The sequence below is a fragment of the Onychomys torridus genome, chromosome 18 (assembly GCF_903995425.1).
Source record: "Onychomys torridus chromosome 18, mOncTor1.1, whole genome shotgun sequence".
Lineage (NCBI taxonomy): Eukaryota > Metazoa > Chordata > Mammalia > Rodentia > Cricetidae > Onychomys > Onychomys torridus.
The window spans coordinates 17373994-17400847 of NC_050460.1; the positions used below are offsets into that span (position 1 = coordinate 17373994).

At 40.6% G+C, this 26854-nt stretch overlaps 1 protein-coding gene across 3 annotated transcripts in view; it reads right to left on the reverse strand.

The window, feature by feature from the left end:
• The window catches only part of Kcnq5 (potassium voltage-gated channel subfamily Q member 5), a 557910-nt gene extending 553336 nt beyond the window's left edge, over positions 1-4574 (reverse strand). For all 3 annotated transcript variants that reach the window (XM_036167994.1, XM_036167993.1, XM_036167995.1), the window contains exon 1: positions 3220-4574. In XM_036167994.1, the coding sequence (XP_036023887.1) occupies positions 3220-3620 (401 nt within the window). In that variant the 5' untranslated portion in view covers positions 3621-4574. The remainder of the gene's footprint in view (positions 1-3219) is intronic.
• Between the last annotated feature and the right edge of the window lie 22280 nt (positions 4575-26854).

Sequence of the window (26854 nt, forward strand, 5' to 3'; positions counted from 1 at the left end):
GACTCCAGGGTCCCTAGCTTTGGGTGAAATATTCTAGTCTGAAGTATCTATGAATTTTCACCTATAGTACTAAATCAGGCAAAGATACTTTGGGCAATGTGATGTTAGATAGATAAATCTCGAAGGGTTTCTTATAAGAGGCCTCAGGACTGACCACATTTGCTATACTAATGCAAATTTACATTAGGAATCCTATCACGAAATCCTCTACAACTACCATAATTCTTCTAAATTTTTCCCAAAGAAGGGCAATTTAAAAAGAACAAACGACTCAAAGAAATCATCTCCTATTTTAAGAGCTCATCTAGTTAATTGTATCACAGCTGAAGACAGAACATACTGCTGCCCGGGGACTCCAAACGAGCAGGAAGTGCCTGGATTGCCTAAGGCCCACAAATTCAGAGGAAGAAGTCACTTAAGCAGGTCACCTCTGTTCTTGCCAGCATCCTTACCAGTAGTCTGGGATATATACACATAAGATCCCATTTTAGACCATTAAAATATCATTATAATAATTATTTTTACATATTTTAACAGAAAATTCTCTTTACCTGAAGCATAATATTAAACATACTTCTCTTATTTCTTGGCAGTGGAAACACTGGGCTAACCAAGTAAATTCATCCCTGAAGTGCCTCATTAATCACAGTGTACTTGTTCTTGGCACAGAGCTTAATATGCTACAAAAACTGTTATTAAAGTATGATTTGAGGATTCCCAGGCTGGCAGGGCATTAGTTAGTTACACCTCTCTAGAAATTATTTTCTTATAGTTTCCTGTAATGGTCTTATTAGACTTACAGCTCAAAGCAACCTTGCTTTGTTAATATAATGTGTAAATTCTTGCTATTCAAAACCCCATTTAAAATCGTAAGTAGTGATTAGGCCCCCTCATCCCCAAGCTCTGCAGTAGTGGTGGACCATCTCTCCAGAAGCTGACGCTGTTCATTCTGATTTTGTGCTAATGTGAATCTTGCATCACCATGTAGCTGAGCTGCTCCAACTCTACAGCCTTAAGGCTCTTCAAAGTATCATGGAGAATTTTACATTAGCAGTACTGTGTTGACAAGCACATAACTTATGTTCAATTTACCACTGAATTCACTGAGAAAGGCAGGCAAGTACTTAAACTAGAACCCTTTGAAAAACCATTTGTTAAAGTGAAAAACAAAAAAAAGCCAGAAGCCCATAACAACCAACTTAATAGCTAGATGTCAAAAAGAAAATGTTGTATTTTGAGAAATTTTCATTCAAGTTTGTAAACAAGGCTTAGGAGACATCAGTATGTGCAACAAGAGAGGCTGTGTCCAGCCCCCTCTGAATCCATAACATGGAGTTTACCTAAATAAAATGCAGTACATTGCATCATATTTAAAACTCAGTCATGAATATTTTGAGCATGTTCTAAAGATATCATCATCCATAGTGTGCATATTTACTGCAAATTATACCTCATCATTGCTAAAAGTTTTCAGTATATTCTGACAGATCAAAATAATTTATTAGGCTCATTAAGTACTAGATTAATTGCATATCAACCCAAGGAGAGAAGCTTAACAAGTGTCAGGGGTGTTTCCCTATCATTAATTACATTGGAACCCATGTGATGCTTCTGTTAACAAAGGATAGAACTTATACTTTTGGAGGCAATGAAACAACATTCCCTGAGTGTGCCTTGCAAACACATAAAGCTGGCTGGAATAGTCCACCTAATCTGACACGTTCACATCAATCTGTAACCGTAAACATTTCCAGACACCAGGGCCCCAGAGTGCAGACTCCACCCATTTCCCGAGTTCAACCTGATCCAGGTCCACCTATTTACAAAACCAGTCCCTTCTCTCTGGTTATTATTATTTTTTAAGTTTCCTGGGTTGGTGCCAATTTTTCATTCCAGGGAAGGGATAAGTATAGGATGGTATGCCTCATTTCTGAAAGAATTTTTGTGTGTTCCAAACACACTTTACTAGGTAAGAAACAAGGAATCAGTCAGTATGTGCTTGCAACTTTCTCTGAAGGTCTCCCAAGGCTAATATATCTCACTTTAACATAAGAAAGGAACAGACAGACCAGGAGGATGCAAAAAGAAGAGTGTTCTTTAAAAAACAGTACATTAGACAAGGTGTAAAGGCATAAAAACAACTGTAAATCGTCCAGATAAACCAAAGTCTAACAGGAGATTGAATGAATGGACGTTGTGGGAAAAACAGTAGTAAACGTTAAAGCCACTGAAAGGTTTTTTAATGCCTAAGGGAAAAATAAACATTTGCTTCCAATCATTTCCTCATTAAACATTCTCTGCTAGATGGAAAGGCTTACTACACACACACACACACACACACACACACACACACACACACACACACACACACTTTGTCTCAGCACCATAAATGCCAACTAAACCCGCAGCTTGATCCAGCTCAGAACTGACCCCTTGAGTCTCTGCCATAGCACCTTGGGCTGTGTTCCTGAACCCAAGGTTCTCCACTTGCAGCAGCCATTGAGTGGAGCAGAGCTTGGATGGCCTGCTAGTACTCCTAGACTCAGGTCACCTCTCTGTGGTAAGGACTACAGATTTTCCGTTAGTGACAGCTGTGATGGTGGCCAGGCGTGTTTCCGGGCAGGCACCCTTAAAACCTAGTCTCTCTCTCCATCATGTAGCAGCTTTCTCTGCTCGACCCTAGGGCTGACTGTGGACCCACCCTTCACCTTCTCCTCTACTCCACCCCACTCCGCCAGCCCCCTCCTATATATACACTGTCCAGCCTCAGGTTGCCGGAGCGGTTTCCCAGCTCCCGGGCGCCCCACTCAGTTAAGTTTACGTATGTCAAGACCTAATCACTCCCGATTATCTGAGTCGCCTAAATCCTGCTTCCAGGTACCTGGAACTGCCTGGCAGTTCCTTGGGTGCTCTAGGGCAAAACGGTTCAAGCTGAACAAGTGCGAGAGGTGGGACGAGAGAGATGGAGGGCTCCAGAGGGCCTATCGCAAACACGTGCAAAGAAATAAAAACCACCACGTGTGTGTGTGTGTGTGTGTGTGTGTGTGTGTGTGTGTGTGTGTGTGTGCGCGCGCGCGCACGCGTGCGCGCGTTTCCACGCCTCGAGCCAGGGCGCGGGCTCCAAGAGCGTCCCGGGGGTCCGGGCGCAGGGGGCTCCCCATCAGCGGGCATGGCTTAGGGGTGGGGGGCGCGCACGGGGGAGGGGACACGGGTACTCACACGAACGCGTGGTAGACGAACGCCCAGCCGCGGGGTCTCTCCAGCACGTTGTACAGATAGTTCTGCACCCGCCGGTACTTGACGTTGCGCCGACAGCTCTGGCTGCTGGTGTAGGAGAGCGGCTTCCCCAGCAGGCTCATCCGGGCCCCCTGCTTGCCCCGGCGGCTCTCTCTCAGGCCGCCGCCGCCTCCTCCGAGCGCCGCTGCGCGGGTGCCGAGCAGCAGCAGGCCGTCGCCCCTGGCGGCCGCCGAGTTCAGCAGCACCCTGCCGCGGCCGGACTCCACATCCTTCATGCCGCTGCCGGGGCGCCCCCCACCCGCCACCGCCGCTGCCGCCTCGCCGCTCCTCACCCAGAGCCCGGCGGCACCGCCCTCCTCTCCTCCCGCGTGGTGGCGGGGCATGGCATCACCACCCGCACGGCGAGGGGGGCGCCGGCGACTGCGGCGGGGACAGCGGCCTCATGTGCGCGGGCAGGTCGGCAGGAGGAAGCTGGCAGTGGACGGGGCGCCCCCCGGGGCGGACGAGCTCAGTTGCCTTGCCGGGGCTCCGGACGGGGGCGGCAGGGTGTGCGGAGCAGGCCGGGGGGGGGGGGTGTCCGGATTTCTGCCGCTGCCAATTCCAAATCCGGACCTGTTGGGGCCGTCACTTTGAGAGGTGTCCCTCGCTCTCCTTTAGTCCCGCGGCTGCCACTCCCTCCTCCCCCCGAGTGTCCATGGGCCGGATCGGAGGGGTGTGCGGGATGCCCCAAAGCACGCTCTCACGCGTGCACACCCAGCTCCGGTAGGCTCAGTGCATCCCCCTTCCCCCCACAGAACACCGGCCTGATCCTAAGTCCGTCTCCCAGGCCGGAGTTTGGGTCGGTTTTTTTCTGAGGCTTAGAGCTGTCCGGAGAGGGAAGTCCGTCCGTTGCCTCGTGAACAAACTGGACGAGCGGGTCTCTGGGCTTCTCCCGCCGCTATGCCGCGCCTGGTCCTGCCATCCTCCCGCAATGGGTGTGGGCAGGAGCGGCTCTGTCCTGCCCTCCAGGTGGGGGCTAGCCTCGGAGCGGGCCAGCGGGAGCGCTGGGGTTCCCGCGCTGGAGACCAGTCCTCCGCAGTTCAATGGACACACCCGGAGACCGCCAGGCGGGGACCCAGCAGCTTCCAGCGACTCAATCCAGCCTGCAGCCTGAGACTTTCCATCTTAGCCTCAGACAGCGTGCCCGAGAGTCACAGAACATCCTTCCCATCCCCAGGGATGGGGTGTGGGGAGGGCGTACAACTCCAAAGTGGCTCCTTTGCGGTGAGGGAGCTGCCTTGGGGCTCCTCCTGACAGAAAAGCCTCGGGAAATGAACCCACATCCCTCCTTCAAGAAATTTCCATTTAAGTGGGAGAAAGTCGTAAAACTGCTTAAGTCTCCGCAGCGGCGGTGGCGTCCCCAGTGAGTGGGAGAGGGATCCTGGAGGGTGCAGAACCCAGAACCTGCCTCTCAGCTGGGATGCTGTAACTTACAAGGTTAGAGACCTGTTAAGGGGAACCACCACCTCTGGCAGATGGGCGCCCTAAAGCCCGCGCTCTTGGCTGAGAGTGGAGCCAAGGTACCGCTGGCTGGGAACTTTGGCTTCCAAAAACATTGTTAGCAATTAAACAACCGATTTAGCGTTGGGGAAACTGAGAGCACGCCAGGCTTGAGAACTACTTCCAAAAGAGCAGCCTTCCTCCCAAATAATAATAATAATAATAATAATAATAATAATAATAATAATAAAGTTCAACTGAACGATGCTTTCAACAGAAAGCCCTGGTAGACAGTGCAAGGTGGTTATACCGTGTGCCCTTTACACTTCCTTTAATATCAAACAGTACTAAGGCAAAAAATCTTATCTCATTTGTCTCACCCATGGGAGATAATACTCTACCAGCACCCCCCACCCAGTGCATACACCCACGCCCACGGACAGCTGCTCTCTGCAGTCATAGCGGCAGCCAAAAGTTTTTTTTTTACTTTTACTTTTATCATTATTGTTTTGTAAAGATCCCTCCCTGGCTCTTAGAGTCAGCAAGACCTTTCTTCCCCTAAAGCCTCTGGGCAGTAGGCACTACTAACTCCCTGCTCCGTGCAGCTGCAGCCATACCACGTGACTGTGAGCCAAACACCAACACCCAGAGTCACTCCTGCCTTCCCCTAATACACTTCACACCCACACACCGTGGAGGTGCTAGAGAGATTGCTCCGCGCCCTGCTATTCAAGGCAAATGCAGAGAGCGTCCTGGAATAAGCTCTCCAATTCTAGAGCTGCACAGAGACCCTGGCTGAAGGCGGGGAGAGTTCGGTGCAGCTATATTTAGACTCCCCACGGAGTTTCTGTGCAGGGACTTTCAGGGTGAAAGATGTAGAGACTTAAAATGACTCGTGTGCATGCTTTGAGCGTGAAGATCTTAGCTTTTCTGAAAATAGGAAAATGAAAAGGCCACTTCCCCTTGACGAAGCTGTTTTCTTTTCTGTAAGCTTCTACTACTGTGGTTAGATCGCCTTCACCTCACTCGGGCTGGGCCCCACATGCAGGCAGGAAATCTCTCAAAGGCAGGACACAAGAGCATGTTTCCCCTCCAGAAAGCTCCAGGAAGTCAGATGCTTAACGTCTAAATGATGCTTTCCTTGGATGCAGGAATGATACCAGGGAAGCTATGGCGTCTATTTTGAAAATGCCAATATACTGGGTGGGAGGGGGAGAGGGACAGCTGTGGTTAGTGAGGGTTATAGATCTTGAAGACCTTTGTAACTGTCTCTCGTAAGTATCATCCATTTAGCCACAAACCTATAGAAGGAGGCCTGTCTGTGTATCCACCAAGAGTTACTACATGGGCCACTAGGAACCCAGCATCCTGGCTCCCAGTTGCAGTGTCGGTTCCAGGTCCAAGTAAAGGAAAGGAACAGCGCAGGGCAAGCTGGAATCTACAGCACCGCCTACAACTACTGGAACAGGCTGCTCTAGGTGCAAACCCTAACTACCATTCTGCTCTTCCATTTCCACGAAGGAAAGACCAAGAGCTCTAGTGGAACCTCTCCCTGGGCCTTGGTCTATGCCATACTTTCTTTGCTATTCAGTAACTTCCCTTGATAGCCAAAAGCCAACTCAAGGGAAAATAAAGTGTTCGCAATTAATCTTTTTATTGTTGTTACTGTTCCTTTGAATACAGGTGTTGCTAGGAAACTGCCTTCTCTTTCTTTTGCTGAAGTATCAGTTTAGAGAGTAGGCATAGTCAGACATGCATAAAATAATATCGCACGCCTTTCATGACTAGTACATTAAAATTTTACAAAGAGGTGATGGTAAAGGTACATGACAATTCCACTTATTTATTTATTATCTATTTATTTTGGTTTTATACAACAGGATCTCACTCTGTAGCTCAGGCTGTCCTGAGGTTACATATTTAGCCTAGGCTGGCCTCTAACTTGTGATTATCCTCTTGCCTCTGTCCTGAAGGCTGTGATTACAAGCAAGACCCAAAAGGCCTGTCCAGAGAATCACTTTAAAAAAAAAAGAGTTTATTTGCTAACATAGAGCATGTGAGTTGATTGGTAGTCCCTCATCTTTAAGATGGTTCTGCTTTATCAAGGTGTTGGTGGTCCATGCTTTTAATCCCAGTACTGTAAAGGCAGAGGCAGGCAGATTTCTGTGAGTTTGAGGCTAGCCTGGTCTACAGAGTGAGTACCAGGACAGTCAGGGCTACACAGAGAAACCCAGCCTTGAAAAGTTAAAAGAAAAAAAAAAAAAAAAAAAGATTTGCTTTCCACTATTCCTTTGTGATGCCTGCCTGAAATTTATGACCTTAGAAACTAAATTCTCTCAAGTCTATGTAGAGATGAATACAGTTACTGGAAAATATTTTATTTCAATGTTTCAAAGTGCTTCCTGTCCTGTTATATTTTCTTTCTGAACAGTACTCTGGAATATCATTAGAAATTCTACGCATAGGCTAGAGATGCACGCATAACTTTTAGCACCTCAAAAATAAGGCAAAATAAATAGATTTGGACTTCACTCAAAGATCAGAGACTCCATTACACTGTTCTTCTTCTTCCTCTTCTTCTCCTCCTCCATCTTCTTCATGGCTATACATTTTACTGTTTGTCTTAACCCCAACATAACATAATTCACAATCAAGGTCACATACATTGTGCTGATCAGCTTGTGTGGTGTCAAAGGCACTCCAAAGGAATACAGATGTGCTTCAGTCTGGTATGATATTCCTGAACTAGTCAGAGCAGTAATGATAAAAGAAGTTGGAAAACTTAGAAGAATAAGAAAATTTACTAACCCAGTATAGTGGAACTCCATGGTTGCTCAGTGACTTGCACAAAGCCTGGTTATAACAACAGGCCAGGAGGCAGAACTGAAGTTCTCTCCCTTTTGAATGGAATGCCCTTTAAACTATATCACCCTTCTCTTTAGCTTTTATTTTTTTGTGTGGCAATATATATATAATCATGCCAATAAGCATGGCAGCTCTACCGAATTTTGTAGGTATTTATCATCATAGCCATTGGCTCAGAAAACTTATTTTCTCATATTAAAAATGCCAGTATGGTATACCAAAATATCATTTTTTGAATTCAGAATAATTGTTTCTGAGAGCTATGATCCAAACTTTTTTTTTTTAACAAAAACTTCTTAAATTGTTGCTCCAACAAGCTGATACCAGCACAATATCAGAGTCCATCTGAGGCTAGACAGACGGCTGCTGGAAGTTCTAATCTTTGGAATCTGAGGCCCGCATTGCATTGTCAATGAGAAATGACTACCTGAAAACAGCCTGGCCCGAAGGTACAGAAAGAATGTAGGAGGTGTGAACTGAAGTTCTGGGAAAGAGGCCACACCTGTGCTGAACATTCTACTCGGCCGATAGAATGATTGGAACTTCTCTGGCTGTAGAGAGCTGGAATGTCATGGGTCTGTTAGGCTGTCTTTAGCTCCCTCAATTGTAATTAATTAACCACCTCTGTATTTGAAATAAATTCCTTTTGACTCTCAGATAAAATCTTTTCAGGTTCCACCATCCCAAAGGCTAAGAGTGTTATCAGATGACATCTGAGGCCTTTAGCAGAAGTTTTCTTGCTTTGCTGATACTCCTGAAATAGCTGATATTTCCATTAATGTAGTTTTAAATGCCTTCATGTACAGCTTTTTTTTTTTCCTGTTCCATTCCTACAAAAAAAAAAAATCATGAAGCTGTTACTACATTGGAATATGATATTTGGAGTCACCTAAGTCTGTGTACTCAGACCATGGTATCTCATATTTGGCTCATTCCACTTTGTATGAGCATTCCCTTTGTATGCCTCATACCCTTTGAGGTGAGCACTGTGGTTTTGCTTCAACAGAATGTATGTGGCTGTCAAGAGGGGTTTTGTAAGGTAGCTGAGGGATTCAAAAGGTCTCACTATTTTAATTCCAACAGCTATCTTCTTTTTTTCTAAGAACTTCCCCAATACTGTCCTGATCAACATTGCCAAAGCAAAATAATTGTAAATGCTTATTATGTGGTTCAGTATGTGCTAACAGTGGCTGAAATAATTATTTCATTTGGTTTTAACAGTAACCTCATAAGTATGTGTTTTAAAACCAAAATTCAGGTTATATTTAAAAACAAGAAATAGCTTCAGCCTTCCTGTGAAAATAGTCTTCTTATGTAGATATATTTTTATTGAGAATTTTAAAGTAGCCATATGTCTCAATGTTTTGGCATTGTATTTACATTTTGATCCTTTTCCTAACACTAGCTTCAGTTTCACTCATGAAACTGCTTATTTCATTAGTCTATGCTAGCATGTGACTATGCCTGTCTGAGCTACTGTCTTTTAGATACTGTTTACATGCTTCTTCCAGGAAGTGATTTGGATGGAGTCGTTACATTATTTCAAGATCCATACATCTAGAAAGAGTTGAGCTGACACAAAAGTGAAAAATCTCCGGTCAACTGGTGTACTAGAAAATTCTGTAATAATTTTATGCCCCCTAGTGGTACTGACATTTTACCATTATTCTTCAAAGAGGGATTAAAGACACATCCTTTATGAAGCTCCGACCATATATGTATTTATTACTTCTGTATGCAATTGTCAATCAACAGGTGTCTTACTAGCTGAAGTGGTACAAAGATGAAAATAGAAATAGTCCATGTTCTAATCAGATGGGAAAGATGGATAAATTAAGTAATTATAACTAAGCAATGAGTCCAGAGAAGGTTCTGCAGAATGTCATAGAAAGCTACAGAGCATTTTCTGAAGAACAAGATGGATGAGCAAGGTGCTGAGGAAGAAGCAGACTGTGGTGAAGACACAAGGGCAGAATCTTCAAAGAGATAGCATTGGAAGAAACAGAGCTGATCACGCTTTCAGAATGACAAGTAGTTGGATTGCACTCCAGCTGGGCTGCTTTGGAAGACAAAGCTATAATCAGGAGTCAGGAGAACTACCACAAGAACTCTTGGCTCAGAGGCTAAGAAAAGATTAGGATTCTATCCTGTAGAACAAAGAGCCACTGAAGAATGTTGACTAAGAAACATTACCTATTCCTACTTCCACTTCCAGAACAACACTTGGTACAGACTGAGAACTGACAGAATCTTCCAGAGATGTCCATTGTTCCAAGACTGAGGAATCAAAGATGAAAAGGATGATTGTCTAGAAAAACACATACAAATTCTTCTATACTCATAGATCAGTGCCTTATTCAGTCATTATCAGAGAAGCTTCCTCCTGCAGCAGATGCGAACAGATGCAGAGACCTACAGACAGATGAGAGAGAGAGAGAGAGAGAGAGAGAGAGAGAGAGAGAGAGAGAGAGAGAGAGAGAGAGAGAGAGAAAGGGAGGAGGGGAGGGAGAGGGACAGAGAGAGGTGGGGAGAGATTATCCTTTGAACACACAGCATTAAAAGCAATGTCTTCATCAAATCCCTCCCCTTAGGGCTCAGGGAACCCTGAAGAGGAGGAGGTAGAAAGAATATAAGAGCCAGAGGGTTTGGAGGATCATAGGAGAACAAAGACATCTGAATCAGCTGAATATGGCTCATATGAACTCACAGAGACTGAAGCAGCAAGTACAGAGCCTACATGGGTCTGTACCAGGTCTTTTGCATATATGTTACAACTTTTAGCTTAGTGTTTTTCTGGGATTCTTGAGTGTGTGACTGAAGGATTGGGCCTCTGATTCTTGTGCCTGTTCTTAGAGCTCTTTTCCTTCAGTTGGGCTGCTTCGTCCAGCCTTGATGCAATGATTTTTGTAGTATCTTATATTTTATTTTGTCATATTTGGTTGCTCTTGCTTAAAGCCCGTTATTTTCTAATGAGAGACAGAAAGGGTGGAATCCAGAGGGGAGAGAAGGTGGGAAGGAACTGGGAGGAATAGAGGGAGGAGAAACTGTAATAAGGATATATTGTATGAGAAAAGAACCTATTTTCAACTAAAGGGAAAAAAACAAAAACAAAAAAGAAAAAAGAAAAGAGAAAAACACATGCATTAAACCAGAAAGGAAAAGACCTGAAGAGCATGAGCACTTAAGGTGAGCAGAAGAGACAGAAAGTAAAACAAGATTAAGCAACTACTGAGAACCCCTACTGCGACTGCCAGAAAAAGAACCCCAAGGGGAAAATGCCAGAAAGAGATCAAATAAGGTAGGCATTTTCACTTTCACAATAAAGACATCATTTCATTTTCTTGTAGAATTATATGGTGGTGGTGGGGGATTTGAAGATGTAGGAGGGTGGATTTGAAGATATAGGAGTGAAAAAGATTTTTCTGAAGGTGAGGAAGAACTGCCAAGCAGAGGTTTTGTGCTGGAGGATGGTTCTAGACAAAATACCATGTTGACTAATCTAAGACTTGAGTGGTCCTGATGCTGATTTTGACTGATGCTGCTTAACTGTTAACTGTGATGTCCAAGACAGCGTTGACATCTTTTATTGATTTTATCTAGTAAAATGTGCCATATTTGATTACTATTCTTAAAAAAATCATGTAATAATGTATATTTCCTGTTTAACTTTATCAAGGGTAAATGCATAATTAATAAAGTATATATTTTATTTGGTTTTGTTTGTAATGAAAAGCTGAGGACCCTGGTCAGATCGTTCATGAAGTTCTGATACTTGTTAATTCAAAGCTAGTGCTGTTGTGAGCTAGAGAAGAAAGTGAGACAGATTTGAAATTGGTAGAATTAAGGGCATTTGGGGTCCTGGAGTGTCAATCAGAGGTTTGTTTTATCTTTTACATATGTGTTGAAGCATAAAATTGTAGTAGCAGAAAGTCTGTTAAAATTATGTTTGAACATCACCAAAGTAAAAAATAACCCTGTCTGTTGGAGTTCTGAAGAAGATTTCCTGCCCTTTTCACTCATGGATCAGCTACAAAATGACTAGAATAACCCATTGGTGTCAAAGTGACTAATGAGAGGCAGAGGTGACAGCCCTGAGATTATGGCCGTCCTGAAATCTTTAGCACATTGGTTTAGCTCTCCAGATTGCGGCAATGGTTAAGATACTAGGAGGAGTCTCTGAAATTGTTGGAGTCCTATTATTCAAAATAGTTCATTGGAATAAGAAGCAAATGTCCTGAAAAGGAGAGGAAAGTGAGATAACAAACAAGCTGTGTTTTCCACCCTGGTGGAAAATTTTGATGAGTCACAATGTAAGGACAGTGAGAGAGGCTGAGTATCACTACATGTGTTTTAAAGGTTTTTATTTGAGCTGAGTGGTGTGGTGGTGCATAATTTTAATCCCACGACTCAGGAGGCAGAGGTGAGTGGATCTCTGTGAGTTCAAGGCCAGCCTGGTCTACAGAGCTAGGGTCAAAATAGCAAGAATATACAATGAAACCCTGTCCCAAAACAAAACAAAACAAAACAAAACAAAACAAAACTACCACCACCAACAACAACAAAAAACACCTACCCAACACAAACCAAACCAAGCAAAAACCATGTGCTATTTTGTACATGAGTCTGAGTACTAATGAGGAAAAAGAGGGAAAGGTTGTAATTGTTCCAAAGAAGAAGATATTTCTAGTGGTATTCTGCATAGTCTAGAGAGTGGTCTACAACAGTCATACTTTGATCATGGAATAATTGAGATTATTAAATATGTAATGCTATGTGAAATATGAAAATGTTAGTTTTCTGTTGCTAGGATAACACCATGGCAAAAAGCAACTTGGGGAGGGTTTAGTATAGCTTGTTATAGTCCACCATGCAGGAAAACCAATGTCAGAAGGCTAGACAAGAACCTGGAGGCAGGAACTGAAGCAGAGACCATGGTGGAATACTGCTTATTAGCTTGCTTCTTGTGGCTTGCTCAGCTAGCCTTTTGCAAAAAATCAGGCCCACCTGCCATAGTGTAGCATCACCCGCAGTGGGCTCTTATATCCTTTAGCTGTTATAAAAATGGCCACAGCACGGCCATAGGCCAAACTTATTTAGGCAGTTCTTCCAGTTGAGGCTTCATTTTCCCAAGTAACTCGAGTTTTGTGTTAGGATGACAGCTGAAACTATGACATGTGGCAAGTCAAATTTAAAGAATAAATAGCAAGCATAGATAGGTAGATAGGTAGGTAGGTTGGAAGGTAGGTAGATGGATGGATGGACAGACAGACGGACGGACGGACGGACAGGCGGACAGACAGACAGACAGACAGATAGATAGATAGATAGATAGATAACAAAGCATCAAATCATGTGCTCGAAACATCCATCAGAAATCACCTGGGGAAGCCATGTTAAGGCAGTTAGTTAACATTCCTTCCTGACATAGAAAGTCCAGGGTAGTTCCCTCTGATGAGGCTTCCAGACAAAAAAACAAGTAGCAACAGACAGAGGTGATGTCAAGTCCAGCATGGCATCCACTAAAAACATCCTAGGGAAGGTGTGGCAGGCAGCTGGAGTTGCCTATTATCTTTTCCTCCATAGACAAGCTTCCCATGGCTGAACTTCCAGGTTTTCTTCCCACTGTAGGCACTTTTGTGTCATGAGATAAACAAAAGTAGCCTCTGTTGGAAATGGTTGACCTATTCTCAAGGGCATGATGTTTTTACTCTTGGACTGTTTTGCTGTTCTGTTCCATCCATGTCATAATTTTAGGGGAACTACCCCATGTAGATGTATCCGGCTTGTTAAATAAGAAACACAGAACCGATTACAGAGTTAAAAACCACGAGTTCAGAGCAAGAGCAGAACACCTTACCCTTCACTGCTTCTGCAATTCTTCCTCTCTGCCAGAGACCTACTTCTGTGCATCCTGTCTATTTAAAGACTTTCTGTTCTGTTTTTTCATTGGTTGTAAACCCAGCCACATGACCTCCTCCTCATTGCCTGTTTGTACAGACCTCCAGGTCGTCTATGGTTGGTATTGAGATTAAAGGCGTGTGTCTGCCATGCTGGCTGTGTCCTTGAACATACAGAGATCAGCCTAGCTCGCCTCCCAAGTGCTGGGATTAAAGGCGTGCCCTACTACTGTTCGGCTTCTGTTCTGGCTTGCTCTGGCCTCAAGGCAACTTTATTGACATACAAATAAAATCACATTTCAATACAAATAAAATATCACTATATTTCCCCTTTTCTATTTTAATAAAAAGACAAAAAGGAAAACGTTATAACTAATATAAGAAAAACTATATACAAAAGTACAATAACTATATATTCCATATATACAAACAATAAATACCTAAACAATGTCTAGTTCATTTGTATTTGACAAATTCAGAGAAAATAATTCCATTATCTATTCTATTTTGGTAAGTCCAGAATGTACCTGATTCACCTTTTATCCTAACTTTTATTGCTAACGGAAGTCTTATAACGTCTTTCAAATTTATACACTTACAGCTCTTAGTGAGTTTTTTTGAAATCCTTAACAAAGATAATTATAACTATAACTAACTGATCTTCAACTCCCTCAGAGACCCAAGAAGGAAATAATACTACCTAATAAAAAATAAAAACAAGAAGTGCATGCAAGCAGCTTACAAAAAAAAAAAAAAAAAAATGTGAGTTGACAGAAACAGCCTGCTACCTAGACAGTCACCTGAGGTTTCTCAGCAGTGTTGGGGCATCATCTTCAGCCTACAGGCTTATCGTATCTGACAGACACTTTTGTGAACTAGGATGTATACAAGGTCAACAGTTTGACCTCACATTTGGTGAGAGTCATGTACCAGAAACACCTGAATTCCATTAGTGTCATGTCATGAGTCAGGATTTTAAATTCTGGAAATTATTGATGTCTTTTCAATTCAGCTGTCCATTTTTCTTGGCTGTGTATATGTGGTTTCATCTTGGCATCCTGTTCTTCTCCACATCCCTCTATTAAATGCCAGTCTACTATTGAGAGGGGTGAGCTTAGTTATTCTTTAAGAATAACTGTTTTATCTGTTGTTCCATTGTACATCAGAAGCCATTGGCCCACTCCCTGTTCAGCTGCCTTCGAAGAAAAGGGCATGGTACCATTTACAGATTGCAAAGGTAACTCACTTTAGGGATGGTGCCATATTGTCCTGGCTTCAGAAGATGCCTTTTGTTAAAGCCACAACCACACTTGTTTTGGCAAGAATTGGTAGTCCTTGGTTTCATGTCCTGTCTGTCCTGTTTGTCAGCAGTTGATTAGAGGATACTTTGTTGTCCAGTGGATAACTTCTGTCACAATGAAAGTTAACTCCATATGCAGTTTCTTTAATGCCCATATTTTCTCTGAAGTAGATTGGTACTGCCAGGAGCCGTCATGTCTCATAGTCATAGCAAAAAAGAAAAATTCTTAAGTTATTAAAACATTTTAAATGTCATATTTTGTATATCTCTGAAGGGTTTGAAGATGACCTGTCTATCTAAAATATATCTGTTTTTGATCTTGAAAACACACCTAGTATGACTACAAGTTCAATTGTAATGTCTAACCACTAATTTTTATTTCTATATATCCTAATAGTTGGTAATACTAACATTTAAGGATTAGCAAATTGCATTACATTGTTAAATGAATGGTATAAATACAATATCTCGAGCAAGATTAGAAATACGTATATGGTATATTCTAACAATCTCAATCTCAATAATAATTTGTATACAATATAAAACAATCCAATCGAATGTAAAGTATTTAAAACTAGTAATTGTATTTTTTTTTTTTAACAAGCACCTTTTGCCTAGCCCTTTTCCTAACCCTTAACAACAACTTGTAACCAACCCTCCTAAACAATGAAAACTATCCTAGACCCAATACCCATAAAAAGACCAAAAAACCACCCACCCCACACCACCCCTTTGGGAATGTGGGCGTCGAATTCTTAAAAAAATTGCTTCCTGTTGGGTATAGGCGAAGTTATCTTTATTCTGAAAAGAAAAATTTTGGGTTAATTGACAAATTCTAGGAAAGGTAACTATATTCTTTGTTATCCATAATGCCAAAGTTCAGGGTTTATCTCAAGTCCTTATTCAAGTAGTCTTTGAAACTGGATCATCTCAGCTAGCCATCTCAGAATTGCTCTAAGCACTTTGTAGTCCAAAGCTGATCTATAGATGATGTTTGTTAGCTTAGTGATATTATTTTCCATGTGGAATTGTCGTTGTGGGGCCCCATCTTCTTCCTGGAGATTTCAGTTGAAGTTAGGCCTGGCCATGATTTCCTGCAGAAAACTGAAAAGAGACTCGAACACAAAGACATGTATAGGCAGCTAATCGAAGCCTTTTCTCTAGAATTAATTAGTACTCTATATGACCATTATTATCTTAACAAAGTTTAAAATATATATCTTGTAAATTTTGATATAAAATTCATACTTTAAGTTTAAAGAATCAGAATAGAATCAAAGAATTGAGATTTGTAATAGAATAGTCCCTTAATTAATTTGGTTTTTCTCCTGTCCCATGTCAGAAGATGGCTCTTTCTTCTGGTATGATACAGGGAGTTTTCATTTTCCTTTTAACGACATGCTTGTGTTTAAAGGAGTAGAGAGCCATTCTCCAACTCCAAAATCAGCTTGAAGCTTAAATTAAACTGGGACTACAAGAAGACCAAGAGTATTAATTTTTTAGAGAAGAGCAGAAACAAACATTTAGGAAGATTTATGATATTTTGTAGATGATATACCAATAGGCCATTTTACTCTTTTTCCTGGGACAGATGATTTCTCCTTTTTCTTCAGTTGTCTCATTTGTCCAGTGTTCTTCAGATTCCTTAGCCTTCATTTTCCTAAAAGACAAAAACAAAAACCCTTCCCCAAGACTAATTTTGGGGAGGTCACCTTTTGGCAAGTTACATCTGATTAAATGAAAAGGCATGTGTTAATGGTATAAGTGAGTTTAAACTGGATGGTCATGTTGGTTGATGAACTATCACCTCCTCTAATTAAGAGGTCTCTCTTGTTCAAATCAAACCTTTATCAGTTTTGATGGTATCCACAGCTTATCTTCTCCTGCAGAAACAAAAGCAAAACCTCGTCCCCAACGTAACACATACCCTGGTTTTCATTCTGAGGTCAGCACATCCTTGAAGTATATAGGCTGATTTAATTTTTTTTTTTTTTTATTAACCAATGTCTCTCTGTAGCTGTTGTTCCTTTCTCATTAGCATTGAGAAAATTTAAAGTTAATAGAGCATTGTGTAGTCTATTTTGGGGGGGGGGTTGTTACCCCTTTCTGTTTATTTAGCATGTCCTTTAGAGTTCTGTTGCATCTTTTTATAACTGCTTGGCCTGTAGGATTATGTGGTATACCTCTAATATGCTTTATATTATAATAAGCAAAAAATTGTTTTATTTTAATAGAGACATATGCTGGAGCATTGTCAGTTTTAATTTGTGCAGGTATACCCATGATGGCCATAACTTCTAGCAAATGAGTGATTACAGAATCAGCTTTTTCAGAACTCAAAACAGTTGCCCATTGAAATCCTGAATAAGTATCGATAGTATGGTGTACATATTTCAATTTTTCAAATTTTGCAAAGTGAAACACATCCATCTGCCAGATTTCATTCCTCTGAGTACCCTTTGGGTTATATCCTGCTGGTAATGGTGTCTGATTGTAGAAGGAACAAGTAGGACATTTCTTTACAATTTCCTTGGCTTGTTGCCAGGTTATGGAAAAATCCTTTTTTAAACCTTTACTATTGACATGATGTTTCTTATGAAATTCTGAGGCCTCCAGCAAATTTTCTATCAATAATTTATCAATCTCATCATTACCTTGTGCTAGAGGGCCTGGCAGACCAGTATGGGATCGGATGTGAGTTATATATAAAGGATGACTCCTTTCCCTGATTGTATCTTGTAATTGAATAAATAGTGAAGTTAATTCTGAAGCATCAGGGATAAATTCTGTAGTCTCAATATGTAATACCACTCTCTCAGCATACTGAGAGTCAGTAACTATATTGAGAGGTTCTGAAAAATCCATTAATACCAACAGAATACCATACAATTCTGATTTTTGAACTGAATTATAAGGACTTTGAACCACTTTACTTAAATGTTCTGATTTGTAACCTGCCTTTCCTTGTTTGTTGGCATCTGTATAAAATGTCCGAACTCCAGATATGGGTTTTTCACATACAATTCGAGGCAAGATCCAATCAGCTCTCTTTATAAGATCAATTATATTGCTTTTAGGATATTTGCTGTTAATTTCTCCCAAAAAATTACTGCAAGCTCTTTGCCAAGGTTCACTTTCTGTCCATAATTTTTCAATGTCCTCTTTAGTTAAAGGTACAACAATTTTTGCTGGGTCTATTCCTGCTAATTGACGAAGTCTCAATTTTCCTTTTAAAATTAAGTCAGAGATTTTTTCCACATAAGTTTTTAATTTTTTATTAGGTTTATTTGGTAAAAATATCCATTTCAATATAATATCTTCTCTCTGCATTAATATTCCTGTAGGAGAATGCCTAGAAGGTAAAATAACCAAAATGCAATCCAGCTTTGGATCAATATGATCTACATGTCCTTCATGTATTTTTTTTTCTACCAAGGCCAATTCTTTCTCAGCCTCAGGTGATAATTCTCTTGGACTATTTAAGTCCTTGTCACCTTCTAAGGTTTTGAACAAATTATTCAGTTCATCATTTTTTTACCCCAACAATAGTTTGTAGATGAGAAATGTCCCCAAATAATCTTTGAAAGTCATTAAGAGTCTGTAGGCGATCTCTCCTAATTTGTACCTTTTGAGGTCTAATTTTTTGTAGCTCTATTTTATATCCTAAATAATTAATAGAATCTGGGCTTTTTAAGTAAGTAACTCCAGCTGCGGTGGTAACCACTTGTAGCTAAGGCAGGTTGGGCCTGAGTCCTAAGCTGAGCTAGGCCCGGGTTAGGCCGGGACTAAGCCGGAGCTAAGGAGCCAGACCCACTGCCAAGGCAAGCGGTTTTTTAATGAATTCTTGCCACGTTGGGTGCCAAATGTAGATGTATCCGGCTTGTTAAATAAAAAACACAGAACCGATTACAGAGTTAAAAACCACGAGGTCAGAGCAAAAGCGGAAAACCTTACCCTTTACTGCTTCTGCGGTTCTTCCTCTCCGCAAGAGACCTACTTCTGTGCGTCCTGTCTATTTAAAGACTTTCTGTTCTGTTTTTTCATTGGTTGTAAACCCAGCCACATGACCTCCTCCTCATTGCCTGTTTGTACAGACCTCCAGGTCTTCTATGGTTGTTATTGAGATTAAAGGCGTGTGTCTGCCATGCTGGCTGTGTCCTTGAACATACAGAGATCCGCCTAGCTCGCCTCCCAAGTGCTGGGATTAAAGGCGTGCCCCACTACTGTTCGGCTTCTGTTCTGGCTTGCTCTGACCTCAAGGCAACTTTATTGACATACAAATAAAATCACATTTCAATACAAATAAAATATCACTATAAACCCATGCATTGATAAGGGGTCCTGAAAGACATTGGACATATATATGCTTGTGCTTTAGATATTGATCACTCTGTATGCTGTGAATGTGTTGCTCTGATTTGGTTGATAAATAAAATGCTGATTGGCCAGTAGCCAGGCAGGAAGTATAGTATAGGCAGGAGAAGCAGAGAGGAGAATTCTGGGAACAGGAAGGCTGAGTTGGGAGATGCTGCCAGCCGTCACCACCGCTGCTATGAGAAACAAGATGTAAAGTACCAGTAAGCCACAAGCCACATGGCAACTTATAGATTAATAAAAATGGGTTAATTTAAGATATAAGATCTAGATAGCAAGAAGCCTGCCATGGCCATACAGTTTATAAGTAATATAAGACTTTGTGTGTTTACTTGGGTCTAAGCAGCTGCAGCCTGAGAGTGTAGCTAGAGTTTTCCTGCCTGGCCCACAGTCAGGACAAATCTCTCTTACCCGCCAGTCCCACAGTCACTCAGACCCAACCAAGTAAGCACACAGAGACTTCTATTGTTTACAAACTGTATGGCCATGGTAGGCTTCTTGTTATCTGCTTCTATCTTAAATTAACCCATTTCTGTTAGTTTATAAGTTGCCACGTGGCTTGTGGCTTACCAGTACCTTACATCTTCCTTGTCATGGTGGGGGCTGGCAGTGTCTCCCTGCCCCAGCATTCATTTCCCAGCATTCTCCTCCACCTTGTCCCACCTACCCTATCCTTCCTACCTGGCTACTGGCCAATCAGCACTTTATTTATTTTAACCAATCAGAGCAACACATTTGACATACAGAACATCCCACAGCACTTCCCCTTTTCTTTGTTCAAAAAGCAAGGTTTTAACTTTTATATTGTAAAATTTCAGATAATAAAACAATTATCAAGCAAGAATTACAGTTGAAGATATCCTATCTATCTTATATTTGTGAGTCTAAGGTTTTATATCTAACTTATCTTTTATCATAATTGAGGAAATTATAACTATCTAGTCTTCAACCACATCAAAGACCTCAGAAGAATATAATATTACCTGAGAACCAGGAGAAGGATGCAAGCAACTTTTGGGAGTCTTGCAGGGTAGACAGAGAGAGCTGGCAGCCTAGACAGTCACCTAATGTTCCTTTGTAAAGTTGGGGCATTTGTCTTCAGCCCTCAGGGCTAGAGTCTCTTGGTCACTTTTTTCAGTATCCTGTAGAATGTCTGGCAGTTTCCTCTGCGAAGCAGGAACCTGAAGGACCAACTTTTGTCAAGCAAAGTTCAGTGGTCACCTTTCTATGTCCAGCTGATCAAGCAGTCCAGGCAAGAACGGTTTCTTGCCCAAATGGCTATTTTTGCCAAGGTGAAGATAAACTCCATATGAAGTGTCTTCAGTGCCCATCCTTCTCTCTGAAATAAATTGGTGTTGCCAGGAGCAGACATGTCTCACTGTCCAGAAAGTCTAAATTTTAAAAATATTTTAAATGCCATATTCTGTAGACCTTTGAAGTGTTTGAAGATTACCTGTCTATCTGAAATATATCTATGTATACCTAGAAAACTTAACATGACTATAAGTTTGACTATCATAGAAGACTAATTGATCTGTATTTCTTAATTATCCATTACAATCTAAATGAGTTGCAAAACATAATACCTCAAATGAGAGTATAAATATATATATATATATATATATATATATATATATTTATTTATATATATACAGTATATATATATATATACAGTATAACAAAATTAACTTTAAGTTTGTATCAATAGACTAAAATCTATACCAATGTAAGACATTTTAAACAAGTTGTTGTTCTTTAAAGTAAGTTCATTAATCTACCCTTTCATCCTATTATATCTATATCATATGCCTTTTTTTTTTCTTTAGAAAGAGATAACGTTTATAATCAACCTGATTTAAATATTGGTTTTTCTCTGTCCCACACCAGAGGGCTCTTCTGATTTGGGACACAAGAATCTCTTAACCTTTTTTTTTTTTTTTTTTTTTTAAGCAATATTCCTGGGTTTAGAGAAGGAGGGAGCCAATTCCATATCTAAAGTTAGGTTGATAATTTTGGGAATTTGGGCATTGTTTCTGTTACCACTTCCTGCTGGAGGGGGGCGCTGTATCTTATGAGGACATAAAGAAAAATTTTGGATTATGGAGTAGTCTGTGAGGGTGAACATCTGAGCCAGTTGCCTTGAAACCATTCTGGATGTTGGAACATCTGGGCCATGGTGTCATCGGAGACCTTTCAGGTGGTCTTGGCTGGTCAAACCTGATGTATCATAATCTGGAACAAATCTACAGCCTCTGGCTATCTGTGGAAACAAAAGCAGAGACTCTTTTCCAAGCAACATATCCTTATATCCAAATTTTGAAGTCAAGGTACCTTTAAAATTTACATATTTAACTCAACAGCTTTTAAGATCAAATCTTTTTTTGTAGTTAAAAATCCCAAAGACAACATAAACCAGATTTTCTGTGTAACATCCATCTTTGTAAGACTGTAATGCTGCTGTGGCTGCTGGCTCCACCCACCTCAGCTTCCCAAAGTGGTGGTGGTACAGTTTACCACCAGCTCTGGGTCTGGAGCCATGTGTACCATCAACTACCTGAAGCAGTTCTAAGAAACCTTTTCTGATTTTTTAAACTAGCAAAGGCTAAATCCATCATGCCGCAGAGTAAAGTGCTGCTTGTATACTGCCACACTGCAGGTCAGACACACATGCCAGAAATCTGCCACAGTAGCTCAAACTGGCAGGCTGCTGCTAACTTGAGAGAGACAACTAGAAAGCTGTTTTTAGCTCTGTTTTAGAATCTTTTGTGTCAGGTTTTAGGTGGACACTCTTGCCAACACGTTGGGTGCCATATGTAGACAGAGTTTTTCTCCAGGTCCCACTAAGCCCCAGCAGTCCGGTAGCCTACTTATAAAATGAACACACAGAAGCTTATATTATTTAAACTGCTTGGACATTAGCTCAGGCCTACCATTGTCTAGCTCTTACTCTTATATTTAGCCCATTTCTATTAATCTATTTTTGTTTAATTTTGCCAAAACAAATAGACTAGATATTGTAATTATAATTCTTGCTTGATAATTGTTTTGTTATATGTAATTTTACTATGTAAAAGTTAAAACTTTACTTTTTTTTAAAAAAAAGGGGGGGGGGAGTGCTGTGGATATCACTCTGTATAAATAAAATGCTGTTTGGCCAGTGGCCAGGCAGGAAGTATAGGCAGGACAAGAGAGAAGTGAATTCTGGGAGGTGGAAGGCTGGGGCAGGGAGACACTGTCAGCCGCTGTCATGACAAGAAAGATGTAAGGTACTGGTAAGACACGAGCAGCCACGTGGCAACTTATAGATTAATAGAAATGGGTTAATTTAAGATAGAAGAAGCAGATAACAAGAAGCCTGCCATGGCCATACAGTTTATAAGTAATGTAATTCTCTGAGTGGTTATTTTATACGTGGGTTGTGGGACTGCTGGAGCTTGATAGCACCTGGAGAGGAGATCTCCAACTACATGAGAGGGGCTGGAGAAAACTCCAACTACATGCTTGAAGGACACTTGATATCAATGGAGCTAAAGCAAGAAATGGGGAAACTCCACTTGCAGGTCAGGCTTCTCAGTGATCTCACACAGCTTGTGACAATTTACAAGAAAATGAACATCAAAGGTGGTATAGGAAGATCAAAAAATGAGGAAGTAGCTAGGAGACACAATGCCTATTATTATTATTATTATTGTTATTGTTATTATTATTATTATTATTTGGGTTTTTGAGACAGGGTTTATCTGTGTAGCTTTGCGCCTTTTCTTGGTAGACCAGGCTGGCCTCGAACTCACAGAGATCCACCTGGCTCTGCCTCCCGAGTGCTGGGATTAAAGGCATGTGCCACCACCGCCCAGCTGCCCAATATTATTTGGGGCAATGACAATTGAAGGGGAATGAGTCACAAAAATATATATGTATGCTCAGAAAATGGAGACAAAAAATTATAGACCATAACCTCCTGTTTCCTGAATCTCCATTCTTCTACATATGGAGTAGGGGGTAATACCATATTCAGAGTTTTTTTCTGTGTGTGTGGATCAAACGAATCCACTTTCATAAAACCAGTAGCAAAATTCTAAAATGCTCAATAAATGTTACCTTCAATTCCTAGTGCTCATGAGAATGTAGACCTTAAGTTCAATATGTGCCATAACCTGTGACTTGGGGAATTGCTGCTTCTTTTTCAGAAAAATAAAGCTTATATAATTGTTAACATTTGGCTGAAATTGAGCAGTAACCTAAGATTAGAAATATAAACCTATAAACATGGTTTTAGTGGTCAAACTCAAGATAAATAAGAGGTGAAACTTTAAGTTTTGCCCATAATTGATGAAATTCAAATTTACAGGTGAGTGTGAAGTTTGAAAGCAAATGACAGCAGTTCTATCCAATCATATACCAGGTTGTACATTCATAGATGCATAATTTACTGAAGGTCACTGGATATAGCAGAACAAATCTCAACTATATATACACTTCTACTAGCAATCTTCAAAAGATAACCCTTTTGTGTAAAATATGTATGTAAAGTTATAAATGTGTTAGTGGTAGGTGTTGAATTCACTGCTCTGGACTGCCTCAATTTATGCTTCTAAAGTTTCCTAGATAGCACAGGTTAGAGAGTTTCCTGAAAGCCTTACGAAAGTGGGTTTTTTTTTGGGGGGGGTAGTATACTAATAAATTTGCATAAAATTTCTGAGGTTCATAGACTTTTGGGAACAATTAATGAACCCTGGGTGTTTAAGGGCTAGAAATAGAGTGCTTACCTCAGGTGCACAAAGCTCTGGGTTCTGTTTCAAGTTACATGTATGCATACACACACACACACACACACACACACACACACACACACACACAAATACTGTTATTATAAACATTTGACTAAATTCTTTTCAAATCAATCTATTTATGTTTAGACGAGATCTCTATGTTGCTCATATTGACTTCAAATTCCTAAACTCAGGGCAGTCTCCTATTCCAGCCCCTCAAATAGCTGGGATTACAAAGAACTCACTATCTTGCCTGTTTCTTGTTATCATTTTTAAATTAAATTTATTTTGACTGGTATATAAAACCACAAAGTTGTACAAATTAATTGGGTGACCATGTAGTATATCCATGCATACATTGTATCATCAGGTTAAACATGCCTGTCTCCTTAAGGCCATCTATAATTTCTTCTTTGTTTAATCTCTGTGATTGTTTGACAATTTCATACATGTATATATTGTGTTTTGAACAAAATCCACCCCAATATCTCTCTGACAATCTCTTTCTGATCTTCTCCCCTTGTGTTTTATTTTTCAAACCCAAGGAGTCCACTTATTGCTACCTGTATGGGCATGGTTGTAGGACCATCTACTGGAGCATGTACAGTGTCTCTGGAAACACATTCCTGAAGAAAACCAACTACAGCAGTAGCCAATTGACTATAATGTCACAGCTAGAAACAGGTTTTCATAATCCCTTCACTCTTCTAGGCTGGGATTTTGGCTGATTTGGTCTTATATAGGCCTTGAGTATGTAGCACAGCTGCTTTGAGTTCAACCCTACCATGACTGGAAAATATTGTTCCATCACAGGTATCTACTCTCTCTGGCCCTTACACTTTTCCTACCTCCTCTTATGCAATGATTCTTTATGACAAAAATATTCAAAGTCCTTTCCTATGACTTTTTGAAATGTATTGAATATAATTCCTACCTATATTCACCCATACATCCATCTACATATGGTCATCTATACTGCAGTGTGATTTCATTCTGCTGCCTAGCTTCAAGCTAGTATCTATTTATTAACATTTCACATTTGTGAAGCTCTTTTTTTCCCCCCCACAATCAGGTAATAACCCTCTCCTCTCGCCTGCTATGCATCATGTTTACAATCCATGTATGAAAGAAATCCTGTAATAGTTGTCATATCATCATCAAACAATAACAATGTGACTTCCATGTTGGTTTTGTTTCTCTTTCTTCATATAATTTAACATTATATGATATATAGTAATGTTTTATTTCACTTAGTACAGTGAATTCCAGTTTCTTTCATGTTGTTACAAATAACATGATTTCATATGTACCATAGATTTTGTTGTTATTGTTAAAATCCACTTAGAAGCAAAAGGTCACATGGGCATAAGTTGTTTTATTGATCAAAGCCAGTGGTACTCTAATGAACATGAGAATGCAGCTATGTCTTCAAAGTATACTCATCACATTACTGGTAGGCATATGGGCTAAAAAAGGAGTTTGTAGCAACAGGTCTAGGTTGTTCTAGAGGCTCCAGTTTGAGCACTATATTGGGATAATTCTACTAAAAAGGACTGATGATCCATACCCTTAATCCTAGTACTGGGGAGACAGAAGCAAGCTGATCTCTGTGAGTCCCTGCATAGTGAGACTCTGTCTCAAAAAAGAAAAAGAAGAAAGAAAATAAAAAGAAAGAATAGAGAGAGGGAGGAAAGGAAGAAAGGAGAAAAGGAGGGAAGGAAGGAAGGAAGGAAAGAAAGAAGGAAGGAGGGAAGATAGGAAGGAAGGAAGGAAAGAAAGACAGAAAGAAAGAAAGAAAGAAAGAAAGAAAGAAAGAAAGAAAGAAAGAAAGAAAGAAAGAAAAAAAGAAAAGGAAAGGAAAAAGGAAGGGAAAGGAAAGGAAAGGAAAGGAAAGGAAAGGAAAGGAAAGGAAAGGAAAGGAAAGGAAAGGAAAGGAAAAAAGATAGTCAATCTCAAAATTCTGAGGTCAGACTACAGTCAATGGAAAAGGACACAGTCACCACCTGTGTTAGAATAAAAACCAAGTGTGCTCCAAGTGTGCTTTCTGTTCTGCTTTGGTGAACTTCATACCCCCATGATGAAGAGTCAAGTTCTTCCTTGATGAGACTCTTCTACCAGAGTGGTGGGTTCTTTCTTTGTGATCTGAACTTGTTTCCAACATGATGAAATCAGAGGCCTCTTCTTTCTGATGCTCTCTGATCTCACAGAAGTAGGAGGCCTCTTTAAAGGGTATTTATTTATTTATATGTTCAGTGGGTGCTGCCTGCAAGCATGTCTGTGTGCTAGTCGTGTGACTGGAAGGCAGAGGAGGGCATTGGATTTCCTGGAAATGGACTTACAGATGGTTGTGAGCTGCCATGTGGATGCTCAGAATTGAACCCAGGTCCTCTGGAGGAACAGCCAGTGGTCTTAACATCTGATTTGACTCTCCAGCCCCTGTCAATAATTCTTGAGTTACTACTGTGTATATAGTTGAATGCTAAGTTAATGTGACTGGTAGTTCTAGGCAATCCTGGCCTACACAGTAAGTTCCAGGCTAACCTAGCCTATAAAGTAGGACCCTGTCTTAAAAAATTAAAGTAGAAGACAAACACACACACACACAAACACACACACACACACAACACACACACACACACACACACACACACACACACTTCACATTTAATGTGACCTTTAGTTTATTATCACTTTAAAAATACTTCAACATATTTTAGATAAAATTTAAATATATAGCATAGAATGATAAAACAAAAGATTGTTTAAAATGTGACATTCCAAAACCAATTAGTTTGTTTTATGAACAGCATTCATTCACAGCTAGTATCTTATACTAGTGTTGATCTGGGGACCTAGAAGATAATATCCAATAGCTGCTTATTCACAACTTCAACAGAGGGATTTTATGACACTCAAGAAGAAATAGATCTGAG